At 40.8% G+C, this 19078-nt stretch overlaps 1 protein-coding gene across 3 annotated transcripts in view; it reads right to left on the bottom strand.

Moving 5' to 3' along the window:
* SDAD1 (SDA1 domain containing 1) overlaps positions 1–14512 on the bottom strand; it is a gene marked incomplete at both ends in the record, with an annotated part of 30929 nt that extends 16417 nt beyond the window's left edge. The window contains 7 exons of one of the 3 annotated variants that reach the window (XM_080698105.1): positions 765–822; positions 2991–3091; positions 3185–3256; positions 7878–7988; positions 11352–11492; positions 11891–11995; positions 14423–14512. In XM_080698105.1, coding sequence (XP_080554231.1) covers positions 765–822; positions 2991–3091; positions 3185–3256; positions 7878–7988; positions 11352–11492; positions 11891–11995; positions 14423–14512 — 678 coding nt within the window. The remainder of the gene's footprint in view (positions 1–764; positions 823–2990; positions 3092–3184; positions 3257–7877; positions 7989–11351; positions 11493–11890; positions 11996–14422) is intronic. The other 2 variants (XM_080698106.1, XM_080698107.1) reach the window with 2 other exon arrangements.
* Between the last annotated feature and the right edge of the window lie 4566 nt (positions 14513–19078).

The following is a 19078-nucleotide window of genomic DNA, read 5'->3' as shown; positions in this document are numbered from 1 at the left end:
CTCAATCTCAAGTACCACCAAAAAAACTTTAACTAGATAAAAACTGCTAGGCTCTATAAATTTATCCTGCAGGTAGACTGCCAAGAATTTCTACATCTTCCACAAGCAGTGACATCAGCCCTTCTAGCAGAGAGCCAAATATACTACTTACATTTCTTTCAACTGTACCCTAGCCCAACGTAAGAGAACTGCAGCATAGCCGGGTTGCGGTGGCACATGCTTGTAATATCAGTACTTGGGAGACTGAGATGATCGCAGGTTTATGGCAGCCTCAGCTACTTAGCAAGGTCCTCCACAACTTAGTGAGACCCCATTACAAAAATAAAAAGAATAAAGCCAGGCATGGTGGCACATGCATCTAATCCCAGCATTTGGAAGGCTGACAGGAGGATTGTGGTTTGCAGAAAGCCTCAGATACTTAGTGAGGCCCTTTGCAATTCAGTGAGACCCTGATTCAAAAACACAGGGCTGGGGGTATAGCTCAGAGGTAGACTGCCCCTTGATTCCAGCCTCAGTTCCACAAAAAAGAAAGATTGCAGCATAAATTGCTATCATCTATTACAATATTTTAAAATCTCATTATTTCTGTCAAATTCTTCTAAAGCAAAGATGACCCAGGGAAGTGGTCTAAGTAGAAAGATCATTAAACACAAACTACACATCCATACAGCTCTTCTTACTCAAATACCCGTCTTCTTCACCTTCTGTCCACAGACACTGACCACCAAAAGATAGTGTTCCACACGGCCCATACCAGTGCTCACCTTGGTGACTGTAGAAAAACACGCAGTTGTGATAACATTGACAGTTTTGGCATCATTCCTGGGGGGAGACAATGAGTATTTTGAAGTACATTTTCATTCTGTTGTATTTTATAGCACAGAAAATGCACAAAATTAACCTTATAATAAATACTTCTGACATTAGGATTTTTAATTCTAACATTTAAAAAAGTCATGAGTTGTACCTAGGTGCAGTTGCACATGTGTGAAATCCTAGCTAACCAGAGGCAGGAGAATTACAAGCTGGAGGCTTGTTTGGGCAACATAGTAAAAACCTGTCTCAAAATAAAATTGTGTGTTTGTGTGCATGTGTTATTAGGGATGGAACCCAGGGGTATTCTACCTACAAGCTACACCTCCAGCCCTTTTTTTTTGGGGGGGGATAAGGCACTGATATTAATAACATTTTTATTTATGCATTATGCACATATATACTTTGTTTAAATGTGTTTTGGCACTTACTCTATTACATACATCATAAAATATACAACATTAGAACATTTAAAAAGAAGAGGTGCTGGACGTGGTCATGCACACCTGTAATTCCAGTACTTGGAAGGCTAAGACAGGAGGATTGCAATTTGAGGCCAGTTTCAGTAATTTAGAAGACCCTCCACAATTTAGCAAAGACCCTATTTCAAAATAAAAATATCAAGGGCTACCTCCAGCCCTTTTAAAATTTTGTTTTGAAACAGGATTTCACTAGGTTGCCGAGAGTCTCACTATGCTGAACCAGCAATCCTCCTGTCTCAGCCTGTGGCTCTGTGATATAGCATTTCCTTAATGTGCTTGAGATCCTGGGTTCAATCCCCAGCATCAAGAAAAAGAAAAAAAAAAGGCATGGGTTGCTAAATTAAAATTTGTTCACTCTTATGATAAAAAAAAATAGCCAGTGAGATGAAATATTTGATGAATTTTTAATGACAAAACTCCCAATAACCCAGAAGGGAAAAACTATAATATAGTCTAAATCCAACCATAGTTAAATACACATGTTAATAAAAGACCACGAAGATATATCATAAAATATTAGCAGTGATTATCTTTAGGTGGTGCAAGTACATATAATTTAAAAACTTATTTTCCAGTTTCTCTAAATGTTCTGCTGCAATAACTATTACTTTTATATATATATATAAAAAAAATTAAGCCAGGCATAGTGGTGCACGCTTGTAATCCTAGTACTTGGGAGGTTGAGACCAGAGAATCGGGCAGGTTCTTGGCCAGCTTCAGCTACTTAAGTGAGGCCCTCTGCAACTTAGTGAGACCCTGTTTCCAAATAAAAATATAAAGTAGGTCTGAGAGTGTAGCCCAGAGGTAGAAGGCCCTTGGGTTCCATCCATACCACACACAAAGAAAGAAAGAAAGAAAGAAAGAAAGAAAGAAAGAAAGAAAGAAAGAAAGAGAAAAAGAGAAAGAGAAAAGCAAAAGACATAAATTGGGGCACTGTACCAACAAAATAAAGCATATGAAACATACTTCACATATATAGCACAAATTGACTTGAAAATCTTCAGTGGCAAAACAGATAGTAGAGCTTTGGGAGTCAGAAGATCTGGGTATAAACTTGAGTGCCAGGTCTTAATAGCTAAACTCTTATTCTACTAACTTTCATTTCATGACTTGTAAAATGGAGATAATTCCAGACAGGCTGCATTTGTTTTTAAGCTGTGCTGAAAGGTAAATTGAGGCCGTGGAAAGCACCTCACCTCAGACAATGCTCAGGAAATAGTAGCGAAAGAAAGAAAGAAAGAAAGAAAGAAAGAAAGAAAGAAAGAAAGAAAGAAAGAAAGAAAGAAGAAAGACAGACAGGGAGGGAGGGAGGCGGGCGGGCAGAAAGAAAAGGAAGGAAGGAAGGAAGGAGGGTGGGTGGGTGGGTGCACATGCTCTCTATTAACTACAAATTTTTAGAAGTCCTTTCTTTCTTTCTTTCTTTCTTTCTTTCTTTCTTTCTTTCTTTCTTTCTTTCTTTCTTTCTTTTTCTTTCGCAGTACTAGGGATGGAATCCAGAGGCATTCTACCTCTGAATTACACCCCCAGCACTATTTTTTTTAACTCTTTATTTTGAAACAGGGCCTCAAGTAGCTGAGGTTGTCTGAAAACTACCATCCTCCTATCTCAGCCTCCCAAATGCTGGAATTACAAGTGTGCACCACGACACCCAGCCAAAAATCTACTTCTTAAGAAACAGATTCACATATCTATTACCAGATGTTCCTTCTGTAGAGTTCAATCATCACATCTAAAGACATCTTGGCTGCAGTTGCATTGCTATCTCTTAACATGGTATACATAAAATTCTGTAATACCTGAAGAAAAAGAAAAGATATTTAATACTTAAAAAAATTCTTAATAAACTGATGATACAATACTGCAAACATAAAAAACCAAAGGGTACTTACTACATTCACTTTATTGTTCTTGTGTTTTGCATTTATATTCTTGATATCAGTCACAATGTGTGTGTATAAAGTCTGAGGAAAAGAAACAACATATACACGTTAAACCCAATCAACACTTCTAACCTTGCTAAATTAAAAGTACAATTGTACAGAATGACTGAAGTTTACCTATTTTATATCCTATCACAAAAAAAGCAAGCAGGACTTCTGGTAAGATGGCGACGGAGAAAAGCGGGGCTTACGAGCCCCGCTAACAACCAATCTCTATTACTACAAAATCAGCGCCGTTCATAGTCAGAAAACACCATCAGCAGAGAAACAAAAAATGTAATTACAAGGGACAGAGAAAAAGAGGGCTGGAAAAACAAGACACCAGAAAGAAACCAGATCGCAGTGCTGCGGCCGGAGCCGTGGCGCGGAGCTGCAGGCACCATCTTTCCTTGCAGCACCAGGCTCCAGAGGGGCACTCAGAACGGAGCTCAGAGCCACAGAGATAAGCCGGCCTCACGGCCGAGGACGCAGCAGCAGTGCCTTACTGTTGGCGGCAGCAGCGAGTTCACCAGACGGCTCCAGACCAACACACTCAAGAGCCCACCAGGCTCCAGAGAGGAGCGGCGGACAGCGAGCTGAGGTGAGCCGCTGTGGATCAGCTGGGTGGGATTCGGCAGATTTTTCGGCACAGGGAGCATCTAAAGCTCCCAGTGGCTGGGATCAGCACACCCTGCAGGGACTCAGAGCAGAGCTCAAAACCAGAAAAGAAATATGCCAGCCTCACAGCTAAGGGCATGACAGCGGCGCCATATTGCCACCGGCAGCAGCAGCAGTGAATTCATTGAGTCCACTACAGCTCCATCTGCGCACTCAACAACAGTGAGTAAAATTGTGGCCCCTAGAGAAGAAATCCCAGTACTGCACTCCCAGGGACTTGACCCAGTGGGGGAGTGGCGGTGGCAGAGATATCATACAATAGGAGAACGCCCAACCTGGCACGCCCCATGGCCTAAAGCAGCCTCAATTGACTCCCTGGGTCTGAGACTCTGCCATACAACCTAGTAAAGGAGTAGTGGGGACTGAGATACCACAGACTCGAGATCCAACACCTTAAGTGAAGTCTTAGTGACCCAAGAGAAGAACCCAGACAAGGCACAAACTTCCAAAATCATGGGAAAGAGGAATAACAATGGAGCAATGAATGCCCACAACCCCACTACATCAGAACCTGATAAAACAGAAATTCAGAGATTTCTAGAAGATCAAATAAGGAAAATCACTGTAGAAATATCAGAGGTGTTTCGAAAAGAATTTAGAGAGAGCCAAAAAGAGATAAAGGATGCAATTAATGAAGTAAAGGCCTCAATTCAAAGTACAAACAACCGATTAGACCACATGGAGAATAGAATCTCGCTCCTAGAAGATGATCACTCCAAAAATGAACGCATAGTTTCTAAATTAGAAAAAACGACAGCAGGAATCTGACATTGAAGAAATATGGGCCCATTTTAAGAGAGCTAACCTAAGAATAATTGGAATAGAGGAGGGAAAAGAAAGTGAAACCAAAGGGATCAACAATCTCTTCAAGGAAGTAATAGAAAATTTTCCAAACATAGAGCAAGAGGTTGATACACAGGTCCAGGAAACTTATAGAACTCCCTTTAGACAGGATCGGAGAAGAGGATCCCCACGCCACATAATTGTCAAAATGACCAATGTGGAAGCCAAGCAGAGAATCTTAAAGGCAACAAAAAAAAAGGGCCAAGTGACCTTCAGAGGCAAACCAATTAGAATCACTCCAGACTTCCCAAACCAAGTCATGAGAGCCAGAAGGGCTTGGAGTAACATATTCCAAACTCTGAAAGAAAACAACTTCCAGCCAAAAATTTCCTACCCAGCAAAACTTTCTATCAAATTAGATGGGGAAACAAGAAGCTTCCACGACAAACAGAAACTGAAGGAATTTATGTCTTCAAAACCAGCACTAGAGAAAATACTCAAAGAGATTAACTACAAAGAAGAATTAGGTAACACACACCAGAACCAGAGAAACAAGATTTTCTATCCAACAGACAACTAAGATTGGTTATCTGTGGAGATTCATTATTTATGTTAGTCTTTTACCTATCTCTAAATTGTATTGTTTGCTTTTATTGTTGCTAACTTTTAGGATTTCTAGTTGGAATATTAATATACCTTCAGATATAGCATTTGGAAATATTTTATCCCATTCTATCAGTAACTTTTAACTCTGTTTACATTGTCTTTGGATATACAATATTTTTTTTAATTTTTTAGGGAGTTTGTTTACCTTTCTGTTGCCTGTGCCATTGAAATCATATCCAAGAAATCACTGCCAATTTCAATGTTGTGAGGTTTAATGACCCAGATTTTCTTCTAAAAGTTTATAGTCTTAAGATTTATATTTAGGTCTTTTATCTATTTTGAGTTAATATTTGTATATGATGTTAGGTAAGGGTCCAATTTTATTCTTTTTCATGTACTTATTATTTTTCAACAATATTTAGTTAAAAGATTATTATTTCCTCCACCAAATGTTCGTGGAAACCTTGTCAAAAATAACTTGACAATATATGGAAGAATTTATCTCTAGGCATTTATTTAACTCCAATGGTTTATATATCTGCCTTTTTAACAGTACTACACTGTTTCAATTATTGTAGCTTTATATGGTTTGAAATCAGAAAATATACATCTTCTAGCTTTGTTCTTTTTCGAGATTGTTTTGGGTATCTAGAGTCCATATACCACATTAGGATAGATTTTTTTCTGAAAAATAAATAAATGTATGATAGTTTCACCTAAAAAAAAAAAAAAAAGAAAAAAAAATATTCTCTGGTAAGAAAGAAAGCAAAAAGATATATTGAAATGTTATCTTTAAGTCATCAAAAGCTTGGTATAAGAGAAATGAAACTGTTATGTGAGATTATCATTGTTAATTTTGGATAAATTGCTATAATACTAGATGTCAACCACTAAGCCAAGCATGGGAAGGAGGGATGGGGAGGGAACGGGGTGGGGATCAGGTAGGGGCTAATTGGGCAATGTGTGCATGTATGTCTACAAAAGTTTTTTTTTTTTTATCCCATTATGATGTATGAATACAGTGCACCAAATTAAAAAAAAAAAAGAAAACAAACCAATAACAAAAAAGCAGCTAAAGATCAAGCTGTCCTCAAAAGGCTAAACATAGTTACCACATAATACAATAATTCAACTCTTTGTTATAAACCAAGTGAAATAAAAAACTATTTTCATATTGGTGTTCACACAAATATTCACAGCAACATTATTCATAATAGTAAAAAGGAGAAACAACCCAAATGCCAATTAACTGGTGAATGAATAAATAAAATGTGGTATATCCACAAAATGGGAGTATTATTTGGCTGCCAAAGGATGTGGTAGCCATGGATAATCCTTGAAAACATGCTAAATAAAAAAGATAAGTCACAAAAGATCACACATTATATGCCTTCACTTAGGTGAAATATCCAGAAAAAGCAAATCTACAAAGGCCAATCAAGTTAATTTTCAATTAAGTTAATAAAAAGCTAACTCAATTCATTAACTTGATTATGTTCTGCTGCAATGCTTTACTTGACCTCATTCACCTTTTAGCACAGCTTATTAACTTGATTAACATAATTTACTGACTTGATTGAGGTAACTCAACCAAGTTAATAAAAAGAAAGAAGTACCATTCACTAAGCACCTAAGCGATTACATGACAATTCTGGGGGAAAAAGTATGAGTGGTAATCAAAACATGTTCCCACGGATCACTTTTATTCCTCAACTTAGACTAGAAGTATAACTGCTCAAAATCAAATAGTAGTCTCTCAACACTCAGGGGAAAAAAAAAATCAAAAACTTAAGTTCACGAATGTAGCCGGGTGTGGTGGTGCACATTTGTAATTCCAGCATTTGGGAGGCTGAGATAGGAAGATCTGGGTTCGCGGACAGCCTCAGCTATTTAGTGAGGTCCTTATCAACTAAGTGAGACCTGTTTCAAAAATAAAGAATAAAACATAGGGCTGAGGGTGTAGCTCAAAGGTGGAATTCCCCTGGGGTTCCATCCCCAGTACTGCAAAAAATAATAATAATAATGAATGCAAACGTGAGTTCTTCTTTCTTAAATTTGTTTCATAAATCTCTAGCTTCTAGTCTTATATAAGCAAATGCAAAGTCATGGAAAAATGTGAACAACAATTTTATTGGGAGGGAATGTGGCAGCTATGGGTACCCATGCCATTACTTTGCCAGTCAGTATAGTGTAATAGTGAAAGAATTGGATTTTGGAACCAGAATGCATGGGTTTATATTTCAGTCCCACCACTCAGTAGCTGTGTGATCTTGGGCAAATTACTCTACCTCTCTATGTCCTAATCTTTTTATCTGCAAAGTATTAATAATAATTCTACTAATAATCCTTATCTCATTGGGCTTTGTAAGTAAATAAATACACAAAAGCTCTGAGAATAGTGACTGGCACAAAGTACACAATCAATGTTAGCTATTAATACCATATAGCATGCACAAAATTATTTTTTTCCTATTAATGTTATTCTTAACCACATCCAATGATATAAAGGATGAAGAATTCAAGGGACTCCAAACTACACATTTTATGTCACCTCAAGAAAGAATGAGATGGAGGGTGTGTTTGTCTTTTTCTTTACCTTTCGTAGAAGCTTATCGTGACAACGCAGAAGTTCAAAGAAGAGCTCCAGCAAACTTGATGGATCGATGAGATTCTTATTTCTCAGCAAGATCAAAGCTTTGCAAAATGTCTCAGGAAAAGAAAAGAAAAGCGTACTATAAGACAATGAGAAAGTTAATCAAGTGAGAAAACGCAGCATATATACTCTAAAGAGCTTTATGTCCTTTACTGTCCAATGAGGCACTATTCTAAGTACCAGAACAGATAATTTCTGCCCTCATGGAGCTTACGCTAGGAGTGGAGCTGAAAAGGAGCTAGGCATAAAAAGGAGTATGTGAGCCAGGTGTGGCGGCACATGCTTGTAATCCCAGCATTCGTGAGGCTGAGACCAGAGGATGGAGGTTCGCAGCAGCCTCAGCTACTTAGTGAGACCCTCTGCAACTCAGACCCTGTTTCAAAAATAATAGGGCAGAGGGTGTAGCCCGGAGGTCGAATACCCCCCGGGTTCCATCCCCAGACACGCAAAAAAAAAAAAAAAGAAAAAAAAAAAAGGAGTATGTGATACAGGCAGTAAAACAGTAATAGATGAAAAAAATCCTGACTGAAGGACAACTTTACAGAGTGGTCAAAGAACTCCCCTCACAGTGTTTTCATAGGACAAAACCCTAGACATCAGTGAACCCGTGAGGATAAGACAGGTCAGGTTTTGGGCATGGTGGTGCACACTTGTAACCCCAGTACTTGGGAGGCTGAGACAAGAGGATTGCAGGTTCGAAGCCAGCCTCAGCAGGTTAGGCGCTTAGTAACTTAGTGAGACCAAATAAAATATAAAAATAGGTCCGGGGGCATATCCCGGAGGTAGAAGGCCCCTGGGTTCTATATCTAGAACAACAACAACAACAAAAAAGACAGGTCAGGTAACAATAACCTAATACACTACATTGGAATAAGCAATAAAATTTGTGAAGTATCAGCACTAAGAAGGGCCCAAAAGGAGTTAGGAGTTAGCACTCTGTGGCAGGGGAAATAGTAAGAATGTGTTTAGGACTATTTCTTTCAGAATGTAAAGATGCTTTCAGAAATACAGGGGCACTGCTAAAAGGACTAAGAAGCTCCCATTTGGCCAGGCAATGAAAATTTGAATACAAAATAAAGCTCAAAAAGAAATTAATACAAAGTACTTTAAAAGGTATGTACAATGTCAAAGAGAAACATATAAGGTCAATTATTATTAATACACATGGTTATTTTATTTCTTCTGACAAGAAATATAACCTGTTTCTATCCCTATAAGCAGGAACAAATACTGGGGATTTCAAAATCCTGGAAAAATAGCAGAATAGTAGAAAATCCTGGGGTTGATAAGGCTTGGTAGTCATCACAATAATCAATTAAAAAAGAGGGTTCTCCAGGCTGGGCATGGTGCTGCACATCTACAATTCCAGCTACTAAGGGGAGTGAGGCAGGAGGAGCAGAAGTTCAAGGCCAAAGTGGACAACTTATTGTGACTCCTCTCTCAAAACAAACAAAAAAATCTTAAAAGGGGCTACAGATATAGCTCAGTTACAGAGTACTTGCCTAACATGTGTGGGACCGCGGGTTCACTTCCCAGTATGAAAAAAAAAAAGGTCCTCCAGTAGGTACTAAATGATATCTCTAAAGAGCAATGCTAACTACTACTCACACTCAATCCCCCTTATCCTAGAAAGAAAATTTCTATTTAAAAAAAATCTACTCATCATCATAAAGAATTGTAAAGAAACATATTGTTGGGTATGGTGGCACACACCCAGAGTTCCAGCTACACAAGAAATTTAGGCAGAAGGATCATTTTGAGCATAGTAGTTCAAAGCCAGCCCAAACAACATCACAAGACTTTGTCTCAAAACAAAATCTCCAATCTAGAAATACAAAAATAGAATTATACAAAGCCTAGGAAATTGTTAAGAAATGCCAGGTGTGGTAGCATTCTTGGAATTCTAGTACTTAGGTGGCTGGGACAGGAGGATTTCAGGTTTGAGCACAGCTTCAGCTACTTAGTGAGGACCTCTGCAACTTGGTGAGACCTTGTTTAAAAATAAACAATTAAGCCGGGCATGGTGGCACACGCTTGTAATCCCCGTGCTTGGGAGGCAGGAGACAGGAGGATCGCGCAGGTTCAAAGCCAGCCACGCTGGCTTAAGAGACCCTATTTCCAAAAATAAAAAAGTATAAAATAGGTCTGGGAGTGTAGCCTGAGGTACAAGGGCTTCCAGGAACCCCAGTACCACCAAAAAAAAAAAAAAAAAAAAAAAGAATTAAGTCGGGCGTGGTGGTGCTCACGCTTGTAATCCCCACACTTAGGAGGCAGAGACAGGAGGATCATGCAGATTCAAAGCCAGCCTTGCTGGCTTAAGAGACCCTGTTTCCAAATAAAAAAGTATAAAATAGTTCTGGGCGTGTAGCCTGGAGGTAGAAGGGTTTCCAGGAACCCAGTACCACCAAAAATAGTAATAAAGAAAGAATTAAATAGGGTTGGGGCTGAGCTGGGCATGGTGACACGTGCTTGTAATCCCAGCATTTGGGAGGCTGAGACAGGAAGATTATGGTTTGCAGATAGCCTCAGCTATTTAGTGAGGCCCTCTGCAACTCAGTGAGACCCTGTTTCAAAATAAAAAATAGGGCTAGGGGTAGTTCGAAGGTAGAATGCCACTGGGTTCCATCTCCAGTACTGAAAAAAAAAAAAAAAAGGGGGGGGGGGCTGGGGCTGTAGCTGGGAGTTAGAATGCCCCTAGGTTCAATCCCCAGTACTGTAAAAAACAAACAAACAAACAAACAAAAAACAAGAAACAAAGTTAAACCTATAAACTTATATTTTTACAAGTTTTGTATAGATTATTAATATCTGCTGAAAGACATTTGAAAAACAAATGTATTAAATGTGAAAATGCCTAGGCTGGGTTCCCTCGAAGTAGAGCCAGATTCATTATAAGTGATCTGTGGGGGTGTGTTCGCAGATGGGAAGAAAACAGAATAGAGTAGGGGGGAAAAAAACTCACTAAGGAAGAATGTGTCCTTGGCTGGAGACTGGCTTTAGACAATCACATGGAAGTCCCTAAACACATCTTGCACACAGAGGTAGCCTCACCTTAAGAAGCTGGGCTTCATAGTGCATGATAATTAGTTGCAAGGGCAACCTCCCAGATGCTGAAACTCCCATTTATCTGGGGACAGTGCTTCAAACTAAGGGTGGCTGCAAGATACCAGCAGCTGACACTTACAGCAGGTAAGGGAAATGGCTACACTGAACTGACACAAGGGCTCATCACCAGGACCCAAAGTCAACCACAAATATGACAAGGTTTCACTGCTCTAATGGACAACTCTACTGAATTAAATAATATAAAAACTGTAAGTTGTAACTAGGGTTTTTCATGCCTGTTCTCATTTAAACACATTATTACATGCATACATTAAACACAGAAAAATTTATTGATCCAAACACTGGTCCTACCATTCGAAGATCTGGATCCAAGGCAGTATGATTGTAGGAGAGAAGATCTTTCAGCTCTTGAGGAAAATTATGGAGATGTTCTGGGTAGCAGTGACCAATCTGTAACAAAGTAAAGGCTTTTCTGAAGTGTCTCTTTCTCTCCTATAATTCAGATGCACTGATTTAGGATATTCTGCAAAAGGAGAATAAAAGCCTATTTCATAGAAGCAGATGGTTCCAAATTACCATTTTTTTCCTTACATGCTTATTTCTCCTACCACTTTCATGACTCCTCTAGCCTTTATAAAATACTCATGACATGATTGAGAACCTGCTTATATGATAACTTTGATGAAAAAAAAGTTTGACAGTTTTGTTTTGTTTGGTTTTGCAAAAAGACCTAGCAAAATCTTCTAACTGATCATAGGAAAAAGAATAAAACCCATGAAAAAGACTAAGTTGTAGAAAACTCCAGAATGAAATGAGGTTTAGTATTATTTTAAAAATGTCCTACAAATTTTAACACTGACCTTTGTTTTATTCAGAAATTATCTTTTTACCTGTGCCATAAACATCACCAGGTCTGCCAGTTCTTTGCTGGGTTTATTTGGTTGTAACTTGAAAATTTCCACATTGGATTGGTAGTGATTATATTGCTGGAGAAACTGCAGAAAAATAAAATTTAAGTTTGTCACATTCTGTTATGTAATTACCTCAATACAGAATTTAAACAAAACACTGAGCTACACCCCTAGCCCCACCCTTTTTTAGAGATACTGGAGATAGAACCCAGGGGCATTCTACCTCCGAGCTACACAGCTAGCTCTAGGTTTTAGTCTTATTGTTTGTTTGGGGTTTTTTGATGGTTCTGGAACCCAGGGGCATTCGACCTCCATGTTACACCCCTGCTCTATTTTTTATTCTTTATTTTGAAACAGGGTCTCATGCCGGGGGTGGTGGCTCACGCTTGTAATCCCCGCGCTTGGGAGGTAGAGACAGGAGGATCGCGCAGGCTCGAAGCCAGCCGCGCTGGCATAAGAGACCCTGTTTCAAAAATATAAAATAGGTCTGGGAGTGTAGCCCGGAGGTAGAAGGGCTTCCAGGAACCCCAGTACCACCACCAAAAAAAAAAAAAAAAAAGAAACAGGGTCTCACTAAGTAGTAGAGGGCCTCACTAAATAGCTGAGGCTGTCCGCGAACCCTGATCCTCTGGTCTCAGCCTCCTGAATGCTGGGATTATAAATATGCACCACCATGCCTGGTTAGCCTTTTTATTTTTGAAACAGGGACTCACCGAGTTGCAAAGGGCCTTGCTAAGTAGCTGAGGCTGTCCGCGAATGTCAATCCTCTCATCTCGACCTTCTGAATGCTGGGATTACATCACACCCAGCTACCCCTAGCCCTTATTTATTTATTTATAAAACTGGGGGTTGAACCCAGAGGCATTCTACCTCCAAGTTACACCCCTAGTCCTATTTTTATTCTTAATTTTGAAACAAGGACTCACTAAGTTGCAGAAGGCCTCACTATGTGTCTGAGGGCTGGCCACAAACCTGCGACCCTCCTGTCTCAGCCTCCTAAGTACTGAGATTACAAGCGTGTGCCAGCATGCCCAGCTACCCCTTTTTGAGACAGAGTTTTTCTAAGTTGCCCGGGCTGGCCTTGAATTTATGACCCTACTGCCTCAGCCTCTGAAGTAGCTGAAATTGCAGGCATACACCAATGTACCCAGCTCCCTTCTTCTTTGCAGAAAAGTATCTTTAAAGATTTTATCCTTACTTGTTGCCCAATTGCTTTCCTGTTTCAAAAAAAAAAAAATCGAGATATAATTTATACATATAAAATTTAGCCTTAGCCGGGTATGGTGGTGCACGCTTGTAATCCCAGCATTTGGGAGGCTGAGACAGGAGGATGGCAGTTCGTGGACCGTCTCAGCTACTTAGTGAAACCCTGTTTCAAAATAAAGAATAAAAAATAGGGCAGGAGGTATAGCTTGGAGGTCAAATGCCCCTCCGTGGGTTCCATCCCCAGACACCCCCCTCCAAAAAAAAAAATAGGGCTGGAGTTGTAGCTTGAAGGTAGAATACCTGAGTTCAACCCCCAATACAGGAAAAAAAAAGGTCTGGGGGTATATCTTGGAGGGAGAATACATCTGAGCTTAATCTCCAGTAACACACACACACACACACACACACACACGTACATATAATAAAACTGGGGGAGGGGGTGAGTCAAAGACTAATCGTGTTTAAATAGTGTTAGCAAATCACAGTGCAACAAAGACTGTGACTGCAGTCAGTGCCCAACGGAGGTGCTGTTTAATATTTCTAAGACAATTGGGTGTCTTAAGCATCTGACAGATTAATAGGACAAAACCACCCCATTCATATTGTCACTCCTTGGCTCTAACACCTTTAATGTTCATAATTCACCCTGATCACGCTAGCTTCCAATTAGCCTGAGTTCTGGCTTAACTAGATATACTGAGCTCCTGATTCTGTCCCTAGGAGTTGAGAACTCACCGCTTCCTCCCGCACAGGTCTCTGAAAACGCACTCGACTGAAAGCTCTGTGTGTGTGTGTGTGTGTGTGTGTGTGTGTGTGTGTGTGTGTACGCGTGCGAGCGCGCTGCTAGAGACTGAACCCAGGGCATTCTGCCTCCGAGCTACACCCCAGCTCTATTTTATCTTTTACTTGTAAACAGGATCTCACTGAGTTGCTGAGGCTGACTTCGAACCTGCAATCCCCGTCTCAACCTGTTAAATACTGAGATTACAGATTGTGCCACCACGCCCAGCGACTGAAAGCATTCTAACACACGATTCACCAAGTATTACGGACTAATTCACGTTAGAAGTCCCTGAGGAGGCTGAGAAACCTGATCCCGCCACTTCAGTGATAAAATCCAAGGTAAAGTGAGATGTTACAGGGTGCTTTCGTGGTAGAGGAGTCTACGGAGCTGGCAGGAAACCCAAAGGGGGCAGCACATGTACCAGAGGTGGAAACGAACCCTTCGGCCCGCGGCTCCCCGGAGCCCCCGGCCCGCGAGCCGCGCGGCCCCCGCTCCCCTCCCGGCGCCGGCCTCGCCCCCACCTCCTCGATGTAGGCCGGCGGGTCGCGCTTGATCAGATTCTGGAGCTGCGGCAGGTTGCTGGGCAGCTTGTTGTTGTTTCTGTTGGACATGGTGGCGGCCGACTGGCTTCCCCGCAGCTGTTAGAAGAAAGCTCGCGCCGCCGCGGGCCGCCGCTCAGTCCCCTCGCCTGGACGCGTGCTCCCTGTGCGACCGGAAGCGGCGCGCGGACGGCTTAGCAGGAGGCACCACCGCGACGCCGGGCTACGGGAGCCTCGGCGCGCCAAACTTCCTCCACTGCCGGAGTGCTTTGTAGGAAGGGCTAGCGATTGTCACCTCTGACCTTCCTGGTGCACCTGCTGCTAACTAACCTCCAAGCTTTCAGATCCAATCTGAATTATAAAAGCTTTTGTCACCGGCGTGAGCACATTTCTGTTGAATATCCCAACACTCCTACGAGACAAATGAGGATTATTTATTTGTGTATTTATACTGGAGGCTGAACCCAGGAGCATTATACTTCCTAGCTACACCCTCAGCTTTTTTGTTGTTGTTGTTTTTAAGAGACCAGGTTTCCCTTAATTGCTGAGTCTGACCTCGAACCTGTGATCCTCCTGTCTCAGCCTTCCAAGTACTGGGATTACAGGTGTGTGTCCCCTCTACGGGCAAATTTATTTCTAACCTCACAGCCTAAATTTAGAAACTTAAAAACAAACAAAAGAGGTGGGGTGGGGATGTGGATAGCGCTATATTGATTTGGAGAAAACTGAAAAAGAGCAACAAGTGTTATAAATTAGTTTTGTGTATGATTTTAAGTGTTTGTTTTTATTTTGGTTTTGCTTGTCTCAAGTCTTGGCGACCCAGGCAAAAGAAAAGAATTGAACATATTGACTAGTTAAAATGCAAATTAAGCCACACACCACCATCAAATCCCAGTATTTAGGAGGCTGAAACAGGAGAGTTGAAATTCCAGGCCAGCCTCAGCAATTTAGTGAGACCCTGTCTCAAAATAAAATAAAATAAAATAAAATAGGGTTAAGGTTGTAGCTCAGCGCAGGATTCCCCTTAGTTCAATCTCATGATGTAAAAAAAAAAAAAAAAAAAAAGCCAGGCATGGTGCATCCTTGTAATCCCAGTGCTTGGGAGGCTGAGACAGGAGGATCACACAGGTTAGAAGCCAGCCTCAGCTACTGAGTGAGGCTCTCAGCAACTTAGTCAGACCCCTTTTCCAAAAAAGTATAAAATAGGTCTGGGAGTATAGCCCAGAGGTAGAAAAGCCCCTGGGTTCCACCTCCAGCACACCACACACACACACACACACACACACACACACACACACACACACACACAGTGCAACTTAATTTGTATTAAAATTTTAACCATTGTTATACTTTTTGTAAACACACCTCAGTTAGAGTTTTAAATTCAGACTCTGGCAATTGTTTTTTCAGGTACTGGGGATTGACCCAGGGGCATTCTACCTCTAAGCTACACCCCCAGCCCTATTTTTTTATTCTTTATTTTGAGACAGGGTCTCATTGAGTTGCAAAGGGCCTCATTAAGTAGCTGAGGCTGGCTGCAAACCACGATCCTCCTATCTCAGCCTCCCAAATGCTGGGATTACAAGCGTGCACCACCACGCTGGGCCAAACTCTGGCAATTTGAAGAGGCAAATTTCCACAATCCCACAATGTATGTATGTAAATATGGGTTGGTTGGTTAAATGAATGAATAAGATAGGGTGTTGTTAATACAAAAATAGATTACCCACCCTGGGCCTGGCACTGTTCAACACTTCCCTTACACCAACTCACTTGATCCTCAGAACAGCTCTTTACAGTAGACACTATTGTTATCTCTATTTTGCAGTTGAGGAAGTAGGCTCAGGGAGATTGGCTGTCCAAGTTCACAGCTGTTGAAGAAGCTGGGACTTCAATCTCTGCCACCTGATGGTAACTGCAGGAGAAAAGGAAAAGTAGCCTGTCAGGTGGCAACTGGCCAAGCATTAACACCTGGACCATGGTGTTCTGCTTAACGTAAGCAGCTTCACAGAATGCCACCAAGGTCACCTGTGTGATAGAGAGAATATAAAACAAGACAACCCTGTAATATCTGGGCAAATAAAGAATACGGCACAAACCATAGTTCATTACTTAGCTGACTCTAGAGAATATTTTATTTATTAATTATTGAATCAAGTACCTGTGATGTTATTAAGTAAATGCAGAAGCCATGTGTAATCATGTATTATGATTAGACCAGGGCAATTGGCATATCCTTCACCTCAGACATTTATCATTTCTTTGGGAACATTCAAAATTCTCTCTACTTGTGCTGGAGATGTAGCTCAGTATTGGAGTGCTCACCTAGGGAGTGCAAAGCCCTGGGTTTGATTCCCATATCCACTCCCCCCCAAAAAAAATTCTACTACCTCTTTTGAATATAAAATTAATTGTTGCCAATCATAGTTATCCTTCTGTGCTATGGAACATTAAAAGCTATTTCTCCTATCTAGCTGTGCCACTGTACCCATTAACCATCCTCTCTGTATCTCCCCTTCTCCACAAACCTTCTTTTTTTATTTTTTGCAGGTCTGGGGATGGAACCCAGGGGCCTTCGACATCCAAGCTACACCTCCTGCCTTATTTTTTTAAATTAATTTATTTATTTACTTTTGGTGGTACTGGGGTTTCTGAAAGCCCTTCTACCTCTGGGCTACACTCCCAGACCTATTTTTTATATTTTTATTTGGAAACAAGGTCTCTTAAGCCAGCGCGGCTGGCTTCGAACCTGCGCAATCCTCCTGTCTTAGCCTCCCAAGCGCGGGGATTACAAGCGTGCGCCACAACGCCAGGCTTATTTTTTATTTTGAAACAGGGTCTCACTGAGTTGCGGAGGGCCTCACTAAGTAGTTGAGGCTGTCCACGAACCTCAGTCCTCTGGTCTCAGCCTCCCAAATGCTGGGATTACAAGCGTGTGCCACCATGCCCAGTTTAAAAAAAAAAAAGGAATAATTGATGTACCAGAAACTGCCCATAAAGTATATGAGTTTTTACATGTGTATGCACTCAAGACTATTGTTATAATCAAAATAATTCCCAAAGGTTTCCTTGTGGCCTACTGCTCCCAAAAATGTATCTATTTTCTATCACCAAAGAGAAATTTGCATTTGTTAGATTTTTGTACAAATGGATTCATATAGTACATATACTCTGACACAATATTTTTTTGTGTCAGGCTTCTTCTACATCATCATCATCATCATCATCATCATCATAATGATGATGATGATGATGATGATGTGTGTGGTACTGGGGCATTCTACCTCCAAGCTATACCTTCAGCCCTATTTTAGCTTGCTTGCTTGCTTTCTTTCTTTCTTTCTTTCTTTCTTTCTTTCTTTCTTTCTTTCTTTCTTTAATTTTTGCAGGTCTGGGGATGGAACCCAGGGCCATTCTACCTCTGAACTACACCCCCTGCCCTATTTTTTGTTCTTTATTTTGAAACTGGGTCTCACTGAGTTGCGTAGGGCCTCACTAAATAGCTGAGGCTGTCCGAGAACCGCGATCCTCCAGTCTCAGCCTCCTGAATGCTGGGATTACAACCATGAGCCACCAGGCCTGGCCTCTATTTTAGCTTTATTTTTAAACAATGTCTCACTAGATTAATAAAAGTCTTACTACTTTCTGAGGCTGTCCTCAGACCTGTGATTCTCCTGTCTCAGCCTCCCAAGTACATATGACACCATGCCCAATTTACTTACATATTATTTCAAGATGTTTTCAAGCTATGTATATTAATACTTAACTTTCCCTTCCCCAGGCTCTTTACTGTGAATTGAACCAGTGGTATTCTACCACTGAATTACATCCCAGCCCTTTTTATTTTTTATTTTGAGATAGAGTCTCGATAAATTGCCTGGACTGACCTTGAACTTTCAAACCTCAGCTTCCTGAGTAGCTGAGATAACTGGTATGCATCACTGCACCTGGCAATAGTTCATTTCTTTTATTCATGAGCAGTATCCCAATCATATATTTTTATTTTTATTTTTATAGTACTAGAAGTTGAACCCAGAGGAATTCTACCTGCAAACTACACCCCAGCCCCAATCTTCCTGTCTCAGCCTCCCAAGTACTGGGATTACAGATGTGCACCACCATGCCCAGCTCTTAAAATATTTTTCAATCATGGTCACCAACTATTTCCATGTTGTGACATCACTTTTCATTGTTTATCTTTCCTATAGCATTGGACACAATGGGTCTCTTATTTCTTCTGGAAACATTTGTGGTCACCTGGTCTGAATGTGTATTTACATGTAGTGGCCAGAGGGATCCTAAATTGAATTAAGAAACACCTCCAGGTTTTTTTCTCACTTGAAATGAAGCTGTGCATGGCAGTCCATGCTAGTAATCCCAGTACTTGGGAGGCTGAAACAGGAGGGTCACTGTTTCTGGCCAGCCTCAGCTACTTGGTGAAGCCCTCTGCAACTCAATGAGACCCTGTTTCAAAATAAAGAATAAAATCCAGCTAAAGGTATAGCTCAGAGATAGAATGCCCCTAGGTTGGATCCCTAGTACCAAAATAAATAAATAATGGGCTTGGGATATAGCTCAGAAATAGAACATCTTGTGTTCAATCCTCAATTAAAAAAATAAAAACCAAGCCAAAATGAA

This window comes from Muscardinus avellanarius, assembly GCF_963383645.1.
Source record: "Muscardinus avellanarius genome assembly, chromosome: 6".
Lineage (NCBI taxonomy): Eukaryota > Metazoa > Chordata > Mammalia > Rodentia > Gliridae > Muscardinus > Muscardinus avellanarius.
Note: the sequence above shows the minus strand (reverse complement) of the source record. Positions and strands in the feature narration are given on the sequence as shown.